The sequence below is a fragment of the Sus scrofa genome, chromosome 13 (assembly GCF_054392235.1).
Source record: "Sus scrofa isolate SSC_HxYL_T2T_F1_AM1 chromosome 13, Sscrofa_HxYL_maternal_Yorkshire_Landrace_v2.0, whole genome shotgun sequence".
In the NCBI taxonomy this organism is placed as follows: Eukaryota; Metazoa; Chordata; class Mammalia; order Artiodactyla; family Suidae; genus Sus; species Sus scrofa.
In genome coordinates this window covers 54,406,667-54,424,093 of record NC_139395.1, presented here as the reverse complement: position 1 = coordinate 54,424,093, position 17,427 = coordinate 54,406,667, and the positions used below count along the sequence as shown (strand labels likewise).

Genomic DNA, 17,427 nt, shown 5'->3' with positions numbered 1-17,427 from the left:
TTGCTGCCCAGCATCACAAAAGGAGTATCACACTACATACTGCAGGAAAAGATAAAAATTCAAAATCCGAAGTACAGTTTCGGAATTCCCATCGTGGTGCAGTGGTTAACAAATCCGACTAGGAACCAAGGGTTGCGGGTTCGATCCCTGGCCTTGCTCAGTGGATTAAGGATCTGGCATTGCTGTGAGCTGTGGTGTGGGTCGCAGATGAGGCTTGGATCCCGCGTTGCTGTGGCTGTGGCATAGGCTGGTGGCTACAGTTCCGATTAGACCCCTAGCCTGGGAACCTCCATATGCTGTGGGAGCGGCCCCAGAAAACGCAAAAAGACAAAAAGAAAAAAAAATCTGAAGTACAATTTCCACTCAAAAAAAAAAAAGGGAGTTCCTGTCATGGCGCAGTGGAAACGAATCAGACTAGGAATCAGGAGGTTGTGGGTTCGATCCCTGGCCTTGCTCGGTGGGTTAAGGATCCGGCATTGCCATGAGCTGTGGTGTAGGTCGCAGACGCGGCTTGGATCCCACATTGCTGTGGCTGTGGTGTAGGCAGGCAGCTGTAGCTCCAATTAGACCCCTAGCCTGGAAACCTCCATATGCTGTGAGTGCAGCTTTAAAAAAAAAAAAAAAAAATTAATAAAAAAAAAAAGGCCTATCACTTTCATACCACCACGGAGCTGAAAAATCCTAAAACAAACTATCGTTAAGTCAGGAAATATTTGTGCTTATTCTGTGCCAAACATTCTGCTAACTGCTTTACATGACTTCTCACCATCTCTTCAACAATCCTAAGAGGTAAATCCCACTATTAGCCTCCTTTTACAGATGAGGAAAACTAAGGCACAGAGATTCCCCAAGGTCACATATCTGAGAAGCAGTGGGGCCTGGATTCCAACTCAGGTAGTCCAACTCCAGAACCTTTAGCTTTTGGACATACTGCCTCCCCTAGAACTTCTACCAGCACGGCTTAACTACCCCCAAAGCTCTGACAGCAGCTCTCTTTTCCCCTTCTCAGTTCTACTAACTTCTGGGTTTGCATCTCCCACAATAAAGGCTTTTCTGTCTTAAACATATACTGTTGCCTGGGGGCCCTGCTCTTTCTTATCCAGAGAATAAAGCCCTCACTCTGCAAAGAGTAGCTTAAAAACAACTTTCTCTGTGAAGCCCTCTTCATTCCTTCCATATTTTCTGCCCCCAACCCTGCTGGAAGGAATACATCATTCCCTTAGCTTGTTGGAAACAATGATATATAGTACCTCTTTTGTTAGGCTTATTTGATTATTTGATTCAATACTACCTACTGGCACTACACTGCACTGCACGCATGAGACACTCATACCCGTTAAAGACTAGTAATGGTTCCAGTTTAAGTTCAACTATAACAAATGAATAGTTCCTTCTAGTCAAGATAGCATCATTCATTCTAACATTTTATCATGTTTTACGGGCCTGCATATGCAAGATTCACTGGTGAGTAAAATTAATATCATAAGCTTCTCAGGTTCAGATTTGGACTTATACATTGTATCTTTCCAACCATTTTTCAACTCCCACATGAAGACTTTGGCACACTAACTTCTCAATAATACCAAAATTTTGTGATTACTTTCTTAGTGTGAATGTATTATTCTCGGTTAGACTTCTGTTTCAACAAATTTAATTAAATTTAGAAACTCACTCTCCATCTACTAAATTTAATGAAAACAAAAGTCTAACCAAGAGCAAAACATTCACATTAAGAAACTAATAACAAAAATTAAGCCACATGGTACTTTAAAAAGTTATTCTGGTAATCCTACCCACACTGAACTCTACGCTCTTCTACTTCCTACACGCAAATCTGCTCTAAACTATTACTCCATCTAATATTCCTTTTTTTAAAATAAGAGAAATATAATCACATACCACACAATTCACCGATTTAAAGTGTACAATTCAGGAGTTCCCATCATGGCTCAGTGACTAACGAATCCGACTAGGAACCAAGACGTTACGGGTTCGATCCCTGGCCTTGCTCAGTGGGTTAAGGATCCAGCGTTGCGGTGAGCTGTGGTATAGGTCGCAGATGCAGCTCAGATCCCACGTTGCTGTGGCTCTAGCATAGGCCGGCGGCTACAGCTCTTATTAGACCCCTAGCCTGGGAACCTCCATATGCCACAAGTGCAGCCCTAGAAAGAGGCAAAAAGAAAAAAATAAAAATAAAAAAAAAGTGTACAATTCAGAGCTGTGCAACCATTACCACAATCAATTTTATAACATGTTGATCATCCCAAAAAGAAACTCGTACCCATTTAACAGCCACTTCATGTATTAGTCAGGGTTCTCCAGAGAAACAGAGCCAACAGGATGTGTATATATACAGAGAGAGATTTATTTTAAGGAATTCGCTCACGTGACATCATCGGGGCCATCAAGTCTGAAACCTGCAGGGCAGGCCAGTGGGCTAGAGAACAGAAGTGCTGCTGTTGCAGCCTTAATTACAATGTCTGTCTGAGGAAGGAATTCCTTCTTTGGTGGAATCTCGGTCTTTTCTCTAAGGCCTTCAACTAATTGGATAAGGCTCACTCACATTCTGGAGGGTAATCTGCTTTATCCAAAGCCTACTGGATGTTAATCACATTTTTAAAATACCTTCACAGCAACATCTAGACTGGTATCTGACCAAAAACTGGACACTATGGCCTCACCAAGTTGACATATAAAAACTATAGGGAGTTCCTGCTGTGGCTCAGTGGGTTACAAACCCGACTAGTATCCATGAGGATGCAGGTTTGATCCCTAGCCTCAATCAGTGGGATAAGGATCCAGTGTAGCTGTGAGCTGTGATGTAGGTTGCAGACGTGGCATGGATCTGGCATTGCTGTGGTTGTGGCATAGGCCAATAGCTGCAACTCTGATCTGACCCCTAGCCTGGGAATTTCCACATGCCACAGGTACAGCGCTAAAAAGCAAAAAATTAAAAAAAATTAAAAAAATAACTATCAACTCCCTGTTACTTCCTGCCCCTGGCAAAACTAATCTATTTTCTCTTTATGGATCTACCTAAACTACAGTACTTCATATAAACAGAATTAAACATTACATGGCCTTTTGTGTCTGGCTTCTTTCACTCAGCATAGTGTTTTCAAGGTTTATCCATGTTGTAGCATCATAGCATCTATCAATACTTCATTCCTTTGTACTGCCAAACAATATTTCTTTATATATAGTATACCACATTTTATATATCCATTCATTAGTTGATAGACATTGAGTTGTTTCTACTTTTTTTGACTATGAATATTGCAAAAGTTTTTGTGTGGACATATGTTTTGATTTCTCTTGGGTATATATGTAGGAGTAAAACTGCTGGCTTATATGGTAACTATATAACATTCCTTTTTACTATGCAAACTTTCCTCCCAAAATTCAAAACTATAAATTTTGTTTATTCTACAAGCATAGCTATCATAGCTATACTGGTAACATACAACAAGATCTTATTTTCTATCCCTGAACTTTTAAAAGTGAAGGGAAACTAGAGTGTCTAATAATATAGTTAATATTTTTATATCTAGGCAATTAAAACACAAATTCTTTTTTTTCTAGAGTAGGTTTACTTACAGGGGAGGTTTATATATTTAATTTAAAATACAATTTCCAAACATACTAAACTTAGAAATTATACAGATATGGAGAAAAGGGAACTCTTACCTGTTGGTAGGACTATAAATTGATGTAGCCATTGTAGAAAACAGTATGAAACGTCTTCAAAAAACTAAAATCAGGGAGTTCTCATGTGGCTCAGTGGGTTAAGGATCCAGTGTTCATTTAAGTGGCTTGGGCTGCTGCTGTGTCACAGGTTCAATCCCTGGCCTGGGAACTTTCACATGCCGCAGGTACAGCCAAAAATAACAATAATTAAAGAATAAAAAACTATCATATAGTCCAGCAATTCCACTTCTGGGTATACAGCCAAAAAAAAAAAAAAAAAAAAAAAAAAAAAAAAAAAAAACCAAAAACACTAATCTGAAAAGATACATACACCCTAATGTTCATAGCAGCATTATTTACAACAGCCAAGTAATGGAAACAACCTTAGTGTCCATCAACAGATGAATGGATAAAGAAGATGTGGCATATATGTAATACAGAATATTACTCAGCCATAAAGATGAATTAAATTTTTCCACTTACAACAACATGGATGAACCTAGAGGCTATTATACTTAGTGAAGTAAGTCAGAGACAAACATTTGTTATAACTTATACATGGCAACTAAAAAAAATACAACTAATGAATATAACAAAACAGAAACAGACTCACAGATATAGAGAACTAGTGGTTACCAGTGGAGAGAGGTAGAGGATTAAAAGGTTCAAATACTGCATATAAAATAAATAAGCTACAAGGATATACTATACAGCAGAGGGAATATTGCCAATATTTTATAAGAACTTTAAACGGAATATAATCTTTAAAAACCATGAACCACTGTGTTGTATACCTGAAACATATAATGTAAATCAACAATACCTCAATTTAATTAAATAAAAATAAATTTAAAATTATCTAATAAAAAAGAGTATCTTCTTTAGTATATCAGAGTATTTGAACAGTGTGGATAGATATTCACAGAGTGGATAGAGTGGATATGCCACTATTTTTACATGCAAAGTTATTTTCATCAAATTGTAAAATCTTAAGTGACTAATAAATATTTGAGGAAGTGAAAAACTTATGGGTTCCAAAGGAGACAGGTTGGGAGGGGTGGGTAAATGGGCTGAGGGTTTGGGATGGAAATGCTATAAAATCAAGTCATGATGATCACTGTACAACTATAAATGTAATAAAACTCACTGAGTAATTAAAAAAATAAAACAATAACCATCAAAATATATATATTATTTGAGGAAGTGAATTTTGATTAAACTGATTTGCTACCAAAATATGTGAGTTAACAGACAACAAGGTTTTTCAGTTATTTTTTTTCTCTTAATCTACTGTTCACTAAGAGGTAGGTGATGAGATTAACAATGACTAATTGTGCTTAAGTACTGAAGCAGCAAGCAACAGAGTGATTGAGAGCATGCATTCTGCAATCAGATGACTGGGGCTCAGAATCCTGACTCCTGACTTCACCACTACCTGTCTTATTACCCTGAACAATAATCCTTCACCTCTCTGAACCTCAGCTTTCTCATCCCCAAGGTCAATAATACTACCTACTTCAAAAGTCTGTTGTGAGAATTAAACGACATAATGCCTATAAAACTCAGCATACCAGTTGGTTAGTGCTCAATAAAATATTAATTTTACAGCAGTCTGGATGCTGGTCATAACTTAGAGCATATTAATATATTTCAGATAATCTTATCACAATTCACTTGATATCATCAACTAAAAAGTACATTTAAAATTATGATCCAAAAAAAAAAAATTATGATTCAATCATTTATGAAAAAAGTAACAACAAAAAACTGTTTATCTACATACCCAAGCAGACAAATGCACAGAAAAAGTTCTGAAAATTACACACCAAACTAATAACAACAGTTACTTCTAGAGGAAGGGAGGAGGATAAGAGGTACCCATGCAAAGAAGACATATGTATACTCCATATATTTCCCTACTGCTTCAACTTTTATGATAATGTATTCCTGTTATTTCTCTAAGTAAAAAACAAGAAAAGAAATAATAGCTTTAAAGTCCATACTGGAAATTCATTTCCACTTGGCTCAGTTAGAATGAGTCAGTAACTATAAATGTAGATAAAACCATAAGCTTGAATGTATTGATAAAACCTTAATACAGATAAATAGAAAAAAAAAGTTTCTTATGTCTTTAAAATCTAACTAAAATTGCATATCTGACAAAGGATATAGTAAAATCACCAAAAGCTTCCATGTTTTCAAGTGCCTGTATAAACTTTTTCTTGGGAGTTTCCGTCATGGCTCAGCGGAAACCAATCTGACTAGCATCCTGGCTGGATCCCTAGTCTCACTCAGTGGGTTAAGGATTCAGCATTGCTGCGAGCTATGGTGTAGGTCACAGACACAGCTTGGATCTGGAGTTGCTATGGCTGTGGTGTGGGCCAGAAGAGGCAACTCCGATTCGACCCTTAGCCTGGGAACCTCCATATGCTGCGGGTGCAGCCCTAAAAAGACAAAAAAAAATAAACATTTTTCCTTTAAAAAAAAAAAAAAAGAGGAGTTCCCATCGTGGCATAGTGGAAACAAATCTGACTAGGAACCATGAGGTTTCAGGTTCGATCCCTGGCCTCGCTCAGTGGGTTAAAGATCCGGTATTGCTGTGAGCTGTGGTGTAGGTCACAGACTCGGCTCGCATCTGGTGTGGCTGTGGTATAGTTTGGCAGCTATAGCTCCAATGAGACCTCTAGCCTGGGAATCTCCATATGCCGCAGGAGCAGCCCTAAATAAATAAATAAACTAACTTTTTTCTTTACACCTGCCAGTTTTTCTCTTTAAAGCATAAAAAATTTACATGGCAAACAAGTTTTTCCAAGGCTGCTTCATTCATCTGCAAAAACACTCAAATCCAAATCAGTTGCCTGAATGCAAACTTAAGAAAAAATATATTTATTGCTAGGAGTAGTAGAGGTATGTTTAAAAAATGCTAGCTGATTCAGAGAAATAATTAGCTCAGATTCTCTTAGTCTTTGAAAATCTGTCATATGACAAGCTTTTTAGTTATATATCCAGAAAATAACAGCTCAGATTACCTTTCAAGAGAGCAAAAGACAGATTTCCATTACAATAATTGTTCATTCCATAATAAGATAGTTCAGAATAAATGTCTAGCAGTTGGCTTTTATCTCAGAGGGAAATACTCTAGATGCGGGTTGCAACTTTCCATAGTTACTAAGAGAAGACCTTGTACAACTAACCTATGAACGGCAAACTCTTTTTTTCATAAAAGTAGGAGCCAGTCTGTAGTTGCTGTACCTACCTCCTAAGTGTTATAGAGATCAAGTGAAATAAGAAACCATTCTAAATATTATTAAACCCTTAGAGTATTATTTTGCTGGATATATATGTAATAACTCAAAATTAATATCACCAACCACATGATTATGATCCCAAAACACTTAGCAGAGTGTCCCGAACATTGCAACTTCTCAAGAAGTAACTTCTCAAAGACAACCTACTGGAAATTGAGTCCATGATCTCAAATTGAGAATTAACTCAAATGACCTTCTCCCCTTTGACCCTCCTCAGGGTTTGCAGAAACAGACTGTTTCATTGTCCACATTTCACTCATTCAAACATTTATGTAAGTGCCTATTCCCATTCTCAAGAGCTCACGTCTGGCGGGGCAATAATACATTTGCATCATAGTTATTTTGTTGTCTGTGTCTCATAATGAAATTACATACAAAGTTCTATGGGAGTATAGAGGAAGAAGCAATTAATTCCTCAGTGACAGTCAGGGAAGGTTTCATATTGGGACTAGGCCTCAAGGGATGAAGGGAAAAAGTCATTCTAGAAGACAAACAGCAAAAAAGGCACATTTTCTAGGAACAGTGGGCAGTGTAATGTAACTACTGCACAGAGTTTAGAGCAAAGGAAAAAAAAGAGTCACAGAAAAGAGCTGGAAAAAAAGGAAATGAGAGACAGATTTTTTAAAAAGAACAAAATAATGCCATTTGCAGCAACATTGATGGAACTAGAGACTCTCATACTAAGTGAAGTAGGTCAGAAAGACAAATACCATATGATATCCCTCATATCTGGAATCCAATATACGGAACAAATGAACCTTTCCACAGAAAAGAAATTCATGGACTTGGAGAAGAGAATTGTGGTTGCCAAGGGGGAGAGGGAGAGAATGAGATGGACTGGGAATCTGGGGTTAATAGATGCAAACTATTACCTTTGGAATGGATAAGCAATGAGATCCTGCTGTACAGCACTGGGAACTGTAATCTAATCACTTGTGATGGAGCATGGTGGAGGATAATGTGAGAAAAAGAATGTATATATATGTACGTGTGACTGGGTCACTTTGGTATACAGTAGAAAATTAACAGAACACTGTAAACTAACTATGATGAAAAAAATAAAAATCATCTGGAGTTCCCACTGTGGCTCAGTGGTTAATGAATCCAACTAGGAACCATGAGCTTGTAGGTTCGATCCCTGGCCTTGCTCAGTGGATTAAGGATCCAGCGTTGCCGTGAGCTATGGTGTAGGTCACAGACACGGCTCAGATCCCGCATTGCTGTGGCTCTGGTGTAGGCCGGCGGCTACAGCTCCGATTAGACCCCTAGCCTAGGAACCTCCATGTGCCACAGGAGCGGCCCTAGGAAAGGCAAAAAGCCAAAAATAATAATAATAATAAATAAAAATAAAAATCATTAATAAAAAATTTTAAAAATAAAGGGTTTGTATGTCATTTTAAAAATTAATGGGGCAAAACCTAGATTTTGAGCAAGGGATAATAAACTGTTCATCCAGTGGCAGTGGCAATGAGAAGAGCATGGGCAGGAAAGAGTCCTTACAACTGTAGCTAACAAATGTCATCATTATTCTTGATTTAAGTAACTGACATATATTAAGAACCAATCTCAGAATCTTTTAACTTAAAACTCTAGATGACAGACACCCTCCTCCCCATTTACAAAAGAGAATAGATACTAAGCTCTGACATAAATACCACTTAAGAAAACTAAACAGGAGCTTGAGAAAGTAAAGAGTAAATTTAACCCAAGGAGTAAAGTCAAATGACTAAATAGAACAAAAATGTTTAAGGTCCATATTTTTAACAACTTGAATAAACACTTAAAATATTTCATTAATTTTCCATAATGGTGAAGACTAACATAACAAGGAAATTATTATATGCTTTGGATATATAATCTGGCTTTTTGAACATGTTTACATTAAATATAACAAATATGTCTTTCTCACAATAACTAACTCTTAATGACCTTTTTAACCTCTGTCAAAAAAAAATTAGGTATCTGTTGAAACAATACACAAACAAACAAACAAAATCAACGTATGATCTGCCACTCTCCCAAAAGTTGAGGCCAGGATCTTTGCAGTCATGGAAGGAAGAAGGAAGAAACAACCTTGGTTGTAAAATTCTGTGGATTCCTCCTTTGCCACGACTTTCTTGCAATGTCCTTGAAACATGCCACATCATTCCTGCTTCTATGCCTTTACTTGAGCAATTTTTCCCACTCACTCCTTTCTGACTGACTCCATCTATCAACATTCAGCCCTATTCAAAAAGTTCTAAGGGGTGGTAGGTTGGGAAGAAGTCCTAAGGTCTAGTACAAATTGTGTCTCATCCATGAAACCTTTCATAAAATCTCCAGTCCATACACAACTTCTCTCTTTGCTGAAGTCCCAAAAAACAAGTTAACATACTTGTCTTTTTTCATTTTCTGGCATCTAGTCATTTTTACTCCTACTGCGAACCTGGTCCATGCTCCTACAAAATGGCATTAAATGTAAACTGTTACAAAGCTTTGGAATAGCAGAGTGGTTAAGAGTCTAGATTCAAGAATCAGAATACCTCAGTTCAAATCCCAGCTCTACCATTTATTAGCTATGAGAACTTGGGCAAATTAGCTAATCTAATCTTTGTGTACCTTAATTTCCTCATATGTTAATATGGAGGAAATAACCACCTATCCTAGATAGACATTTAAGTATTAAGTTAACATGTAAAGCATTTAGAACAGAGCATGGTACAAAGTACACAATAAGTTTTAGGGGGTTTTTTGTGTACATAAAATTAGTACATGACTACATTTTGAAGCCAGCCATTCTGTTCCAATGTTTACATAACAAGCTGTTTAATATTAAAGCAGAAGATACTGCCACAATGTGACAGAAATACAGCTTATCCATAAACCTCCCACACGATTATACATTAAATGCTATTTTTATTTAAGCCAGGCACCCCTATGTTCTAAAATATGGGATGTGCTACCCAAATGTAAAAGCAGATCAGGAGACTTAGATCCTTTCCAATCTAGAGCTGGTTTAAATTCAAGTAACGCTATTAACAATAGCTTAACTAAACTTACAGTAAGTTTAGTTAAGCTAACAATTACCCATTTTTTTTCTTGTTCTAGGTCTCACATATTGTTGTTTTATCACTCCTAAATAATTGCTTTGGTATGTCAATGCTCTGCACAGAACTCTCTCAGGCCTTCAATACCCCATGGATCCATGTCCTTAGTTTGCTCAGTGTGGCACCATAACATCTACTCAGCTTCACTTACTCAACATCTACATCTATGAAATAGCAGGAAATAGACACAAAAAGCAGAGACCCTCTCCTGCAAGGCACAAACATGACAATATCCAACACAATGAATGTTTGCCCATAGCTACTTTCCAAAAGCACCCTTTGGCCCAACAAAATTAGTTTCCTCAGTGTTTGGAAGATGCCAAAATCATTCAAAATTACCTGCTTTTCTTTGTCTTACTCCACCATAATCCCTTCATATACAAACACATCCCCCGAAAAAAGCACCTTTTCTTAACCTATACCTAGCCACTCCTATCCACTCCTATATTAAAGTCTAATTCAAACACCATCACACTCTTGCCATTTGAATTTATATAATACTATCTTATCACAATCAACTGTTCTCAAGGTGTGCAGTCACTTTTTCTATCCAAAATGTAAGCCCCAGGAGTTCCCCCTTGTGGCTCAGTGGTAATGAACCCAACTACAATCCATGAGGATGTGGGTTTGATCCCTGGCCTCGCTCAGTGGGTTAAAGATCTGGCATTGCCATGAGCTGTGGTGCAGGCTGCAGATATGGATTGGATTATGCATGGCTAGGGCATAGACCAGAAGCTGCAGCTCTGATTCGACAGCTAGCCTGGGAAGTTTCATATGCCATAGGTGAGGCCCTAAGAAGAAAAAAAAATAGCAAAATATAACCCCCTTGGAAGTTCCCTTGTGGCTGTGTCACAGCTGCAGCTCAGTCCCTGCTGTGACACAGGTTCAATCTCCGGCCTGGGAACTTCTGCAGGTGCAGCCAAAAAAGAAAATAAAATAAATATAAATACACACACACACACACACACACACCCCTAGAAGGAAGGAGTAATAATTTCTTACCAATTCTTGTCATTTTCTCTTCCCCACTCCCACCTACCACCATGCCCTCCACTGATGTAGATGATGATAGAACAGGTGCTCAAAAACATGTGTTGAGGGAGTTCCCATCGTAGCTCTGCAGAAACAAATCCAACTAGCATCCATGAGGACTCAAGTTCGATCCCTGGCCTCGCTCAGTGGGTTAAGGATCCAGCGTTGCCATGAGCTGTGGTATAGGGTGCAGATGAGGCTCGGATCTGGCATTGCTGTGGCTGTGGTGCAGGCCAGCAGCTACAGCTCTGATTCACCCCCTAGCCTGGGAACTTCCATATATCGTGGGTACGGCCCTTAAAAAAAAAAAAAAAGACTAAAAATTAAAATTGTTGAATTTAAGTAAAAAAGCAAAAGTCGAAGCAGACAACTACAACTAGTACTTAACTGAGTAAACTACAATGAGACTGGAAATAGACTACTGTGTCAACTACTAGACTATCACTATTCCACAAAGCCTCAAATCAAATAGGGCCATCCAAATCAGAAGGAGGCAGTCCACTACTATCTCTTCTATGTAACCAACATAGGAGTAGATTTGCTTGTTCAGTAGTACCCTGAGTCAACAGAAAGATTAATAACCATACTATTATCTGCCATTTGATTTGAAGAGCCTGACCTCCAAAAAGGAGTGAAGCATTATTTGGGGAAAGCTTATGAAATTCCACTTTGTAACAAACCTGTTAACATCCAGCATGCAATTTTTAAGTACTGTGAACTCAGCATTAAAAGTGTTACCTCGGAGTTCCCGTTGTGGTGCAGTGGTTAACGAATCCGACTAGGAACCATGAGGTTGCGGGTTCGGTCCCTGCCCTTGCTCAGTGGGTTAACGATCCGGCGTTGCCGTGAGCTGTGGTGTAGGCTGCAGATGCGGCTCGGATCCCGCGTTGCTGTGGCTCTGGTGTAGGCCGGTGGCTACAGCTCCGATTCGACCCCTAGCCTGGGAACCTCCATATGCTGCGGGAGCGGCCCAAGAAGTGGCAAAAAGACAAAAAAAAAAAAAAAAAAAGTGTTACCTCGATTTCCCCCTGCCTACACTTTGCAAATTTCCTATAATATACATGTATTACAAGAATAATCAGAAAATTTTAAGTGTGATTTCTTCCAGCTTCTATTGGTCCTCCCTTAATAGCAGAATGCAACATTCACAAACTGAAGGTCAAACAAAAGGGCATATTGCCATAATTTTCCACCTCCCAGGTAAGGTGCCAATGTGGACAAGGTTCTCAACTTCACATGTTTAAATTTAAAAAATAACTTCCACATATATCATCACATGAAAGATAATAATGTCTCATTACCCTCCTTACATTCCATAGCACTACAAAAAATTGCAAAGAGCTCCCTAGATAGTTTCTTCTTCCCCCCACCCCAAACACCCTCTTCTCCAAGGACTGACCCCTTAATAAGGGCCGGGAACAGGGTGCTAAGTGATTTACATGATTATCTCAATCCTGGAAACAATAAAAGATACTATTTTCATCCCCAGAAAATTGAGGTTTAAAGATGTCTAGGGGAAAAAAAACAAAAACCTGCCTAAGGCGATGCTTATAGGAGGAGATTCTAGTATTGTACAAAGGAATTTGCTATGAATATACATTAGTTCCTAGGGACTTTTGTTATAACAAATTCTCATACTGGAAATTTTACACAGAGAAAACAATAAATGATATTTGGTCAAACTATCAATTTTCTTTGTAACTGTGTACCTTACCATTATCTGACACATAACAGACGCTCAATTAAAACCTAGCATCTGTTCAAATCTAAAGTTTAAACAGTTAATTCCTAAAACAATTTAATCCCATGGCTAGATCTGACAGGCTATTTGTTTTAAGTAGATTAGGTGGTTTAATAATCAATAATTATATCTATACCTCAAGTAAAGGCCCCTACATCCTAAATGTATTTTACTAATAAAGCAAGAGGTGGGAAAGTTCAAATGGTAGAAATAAGCTGTGTATCTTTTAAAGATCAAGTTTGCTAACAACAAATTCAATTCAAAACTTGTCATCTCAATTATACAATAAAACCACTCTTTTTTTTTTTTTTTTTTTTTTTAGGGCCGCACCTGCAGCGTATGGAAGTACCCAGGCTTGAAGGTGAATCAGAGCTGCAGCTGCTGGCCTACGCCACAGCCACAGCCCACAGCCATTCCAGACCTAAGCCGCATCTGCAACCTAAACCACAGCTCACAGCAATACCGGATCCTTAATTCACTGAGTGAGCATGGGGATGGAACCCATATCCTCATGGATACTAGTAGGGTTCAGTAAGCCACGGAGCCACAACTGGAATTCCCAATAAACACTCATTATTAATCTATTCTTAGTTACTGTAAAAATAACCAAATGTGAGAGTTTTAGTATAACCATGAAAAGCACTGTATATAGCCGCTATTTTTCAAATAAGTAAAAGAAAAAAATCTAAGCCTCCTTTAAGTATTAAACCAAAGGCAAGAAGGTGTATTTGCTATGTACTTCAAGCAAAATTAGTATCTGATTAGGTTGGCCCTTAACTCTTGCCCAGGGACATAAAATGAAAAAATATGAAAGCTAGTTAAGGCACTAGCAGTTAACTAATGTTTGAATTTACTATAAAGATGAATTATTTAAATTACTACAGGTAATCTATGAGGAAAAAGGGGTATGTTCCACAGATAAATGAGCAAATCGTGTTATACTTTAACATACTTTTCAGTTCTCATCATATGTACAGAGTAAGACATAGCTATTACACAGGCACATGGCACTTGAGCAATCTTTTCCTCCTTTCTTTGAAAAAAATGATTTATATAACAATTCCTTAATTCAGTAGCAACAGAAGTATTGCTTTCTCTCTTCCCTGTGAGGCTCAGGGTTCTTTTTTTTTTTTTTTTTTTTTTTCAAAATACTACTCTTCTAAAAGAACACTTAAATTCTTCTCTTAAAAAGGATTTAATCATTCAACTCAGAGGGACCAAAAAGTCAGGAGGTGAAACCCGAGATATTCTTATTAGTCTTACATAACTTACTCTAAGTTGGAACTGATTCAGTAGCTTAACTAAAGTTAGGTTTTAGGACAAAGATGAGCTCTTTAGTATACTCTCCACACACACAGATAGGTTTAAAAAATCAAAAGGGTCTTAGTTAACTTTTTTCTTGTATCCTTAAAATATAAGCACCCCATGTATAGTTAATCAGGGTGCCAACATAAAAATGCTAAAATGGTCACACTTATAATGAAGAACACTAAATTTATCCTATCACATCTAGGTAATGCAAAAATCAACAGAACTGGATATAATTTCAAAAAATAAATTTTAACACTGACTTTTAAATATCACCTCTATAAGTATGCATTAGGTGTTTTTAATAAATGCTGCAGGGAACATCAAAAAGTGATCCTCAAAAGCAATTGGTATATGTTCACCTAACTTACAAACAAAATTCTGAAACTATAAAGTTACAATTGTTCATACTTAAATTGGCTTTGCAAATTACTCCCTTGTAGGTAAATACGTATCAAATCTTTCAAAAATGTAAATTTACACAAACAATGTCCTTGCTAGAAAGACCCTGCTCTGAACTCAACTCAAAGACACTGTGTTAACTGCATTTCACCATTGAGACACTTGAGCCCCTGTGTAATACTGGCCATGGATTCCCTGCATTGCTTTGGGAACTGCTACTTGCTTCATCAAGTACTGAAGTGCAAATTCACCTTTCTTAAAAGACTAAAAGCGAGAAGCCAAGTTTCACTATCTAGTTTTCTAAAACAAATTAGGGTTTGGGATTTCACTGGGAATGACCATATTATCAAGATGTCATCGCCCTCTCAGGGTGTTAAATTACAATACCTTCTCTGTTTTCCATTCAACCACCTCAAACAAATTTCCACTAGAACCAGTCACACAAAAAGTTGGTTCTCCATGGCCTTGCTGAAAGTGTCCTCTGGGTGCAAGCCCTGGGATCCTGCATACATTTATGCAGAAAGGGCAAAGAGAAACGAAAAACAAAGATTGTTAGACAACGTAGTGACATTACCTTGCCCGTCTTGTGATCAAACCAGACGAGAGCATGGTTCCTTGACAGCACTTTGCAATCAAAGGTAGCATTATTCTGTGCTGGTCGACAACGGGCCACCGAGCGGCCGATTTTAATGGGCTCGTCCAGGTAGACATGACGCTCTTGAAAAGGGTGTGAGTTCGGGCGGCAAGTGAAGATGGCCAAGGCTGACGGCATCGAGGACAGACTTGGGGGTGTCTCTCCTACTAGGGACAAAGAGGAGGTCCACCGGATCCGGACTGCCCTTCACAAGCCTCTACCCCTATCCCCCACCAAATTTTAAATTAAAACAAACTGCACATTGTCCAAGCATAACCAGTGAACATCAACAACTCTTCACTTGGGTGGGAAGACGAGTCAGCGCAAGCCCCATCACCTCCTTTAAAACCCAGCAGTGCCCTGATCACACCAAGTCCCCAACTGGTAGCTTTCAGTCCATCTTCTTCCCTGGGAAGAAAAGGCTCAAACATTGGACAGCTTCGGCCAAGAAAACTCCTGGAAGACAGTTTGGGGACTGGAGGTATCCAAGCAGATGAGTCACACGCCAATTCTTGGGTTTTGTTTGGGATCGCGGCCGCTTTCCCCCCTCGGTGGCGGAAATGTTGCAGCACTGCAGCATGAAGGAAGGGTCGGTTCGTTGCGGCCAGAAAGGTCCTTTCAGGCGGAAGAAAGGTGTAGCTGAGCACCTCTGGGCAGCCACCGCCCGTCTTCGAGGGCCTCCGGACTGGAGGGACGAGAGGCGATGGGGCCAGCGCAGGGGTCTAGACGGCCAGCCGGACAGTCTGCATTGCCCCTCCCGCGAAGGCCGGCCGGGAGGTGGCACAGGGTCCCCGGCCCCGCACGAGACGAGGTGGCGGTGGCTGGAGTCCCTGGCACGAGGAACGGGGACCGGCGGGAGCTAGGGCAGCGGCCAAGGCGGGACTCCGGGCACCTGGCGGGCGTCCCCGCGACCAGGGCGGGGATCCGGCTCAGCAGGCGGGTGGTGACCGAGCGAGGCGCGACCCCGGGGAGGATCCGGGGTCTCGGCCCGCAGGAAGTTGGTCCCTGGACTCCTGGGCTCCTGGCTGCTCCTCAGCACACCGGCCACCTCCTTTCAGAGTCTCTCCCGCGAGGGTCGCATCTCAGGGACCGCAGCTGAAGCTCCCGACGGACGAGGAGGTGGGGGAGGGAGGCTGGCCCGGAGGTTGGGGGAGAGGCCTGGAGGCCCCGGGTTGGGTCCGCCGCAGCCTCCACCGCTCGCAGCCGGTGGGACAAGCTCAGGCTCTGCCCGACGACAGAAACTTTCCGACCTGGTGGGGAAAACATCAAAACAAACGGCCGTCAGCGCCGGTGCCCGCCCGCCTCAGCCCTCAACCCCCTCAGCCCACCCCAACCAGCCCCCGCGACTGGCCACGACTCGGCCGACCTTTCCGCTGAGGGGCCGCGGGGACTGGGAGCCCGGACGCCAAGACGGGTCCAGCTTCTCTTACCGCCGCCGCCGCCTCAGCTTACCTTGCCAGCTCCGGCCGCCATAGTGACTCTGACTGAAACCTACCCGGTGCACCGCCACGGGAACGCGCACCCTTCAAGGGCCCTCCTACCCCTTCTCCCGCGCCGTAGTCGGGGCATCACGTGACAGACGCCGCGGAAGCCATGATGGTCAAGGGCAGAAAAGAGGGCAAGCCTTTTTAACAAGCCTCCGCACGCCATCTTAGTTAAGGGTTGGACGCTTCAAAACCGTGGGACACCTTTGCCACCATTTTGGTTATGGGCAAGAAAAAATTTGACCTGTTGAAGGTTTTCTAAACATAACGTGCCAACTTCCTACTTTGCCATCTTGGTAAGAAGGCGCTAGCATTTACTAAATTTTATTCACTAGAGTCCTCATTGAAAATATCAACGCCCAAGGAGACCAAGCCCATCCAAAGGAGCTGTTATTAGCATCCATCTTAGTTGTGGGCAGCACAGCTCCCCGACCTCCACCCCAACAGCCGCCTTAGGTGTGAACAACTAAATTCCTACAAGTCTCAGGATTTGTGCATCTGTAACAAGATTCATCCGCCCTCTTTAAAGTCTTCGCTATGTATCCTACCCGGAGGAAAAACTCTTTCTTAGTCCTTGCGTTCCATTTCAAATGACAATTCTTCTCACTGGGCCTATCTTATTTCCCAGGCCCCTAGCGCTGACTCTACCCCGAAATTAGTGCAACTTCTGAAAGTTTAAAATCATGTTTTTCCAGAGAGAGAGGTCCTTTGGAATCAATGATGGCGTCATTCTTCAGATTCCTTT

General features: G+C 40.4%; 1 protein-coding gene across 50 annotated transcripts in view; it reads right to left on the bottom strand.

The window, feature by feature from the left end:
* Nucleotides 1-16,747, bottom strand: part of SLMAP (sarcolemma associated protein) — a 148,066-nt gene extending 131,319 nt beyond the window's left edge. For 48 of the 50 annotated variants that reach the window (XM_021069015.2, XM_021069013.2, XM_021069037.2 and 45 more), the window contains exons 1-2: nt 16,651-16,747; nt 15,139-16,448 (exon numbers count right to left, since the gene is read on the bottom strand). In XM_021069015.2, coding sequence (XP_020924674.1) covers nt 15,139-15,336 — 198 coding nt within the window. In that variant the 5' untranslated portion in view covers nt 15,337-16,448; nt 16,651-16,747. The remainder of the gene's footprint in view (nt 1-15,138; nt 16,449-16,650) is intronic. The other 2 variants (XM_084988688.1, XM_084988687.1) reach the window with 1 other exon arrangement.
* Nucleotides 16,748-17,427: the final 680 nt, after the last annotated feature.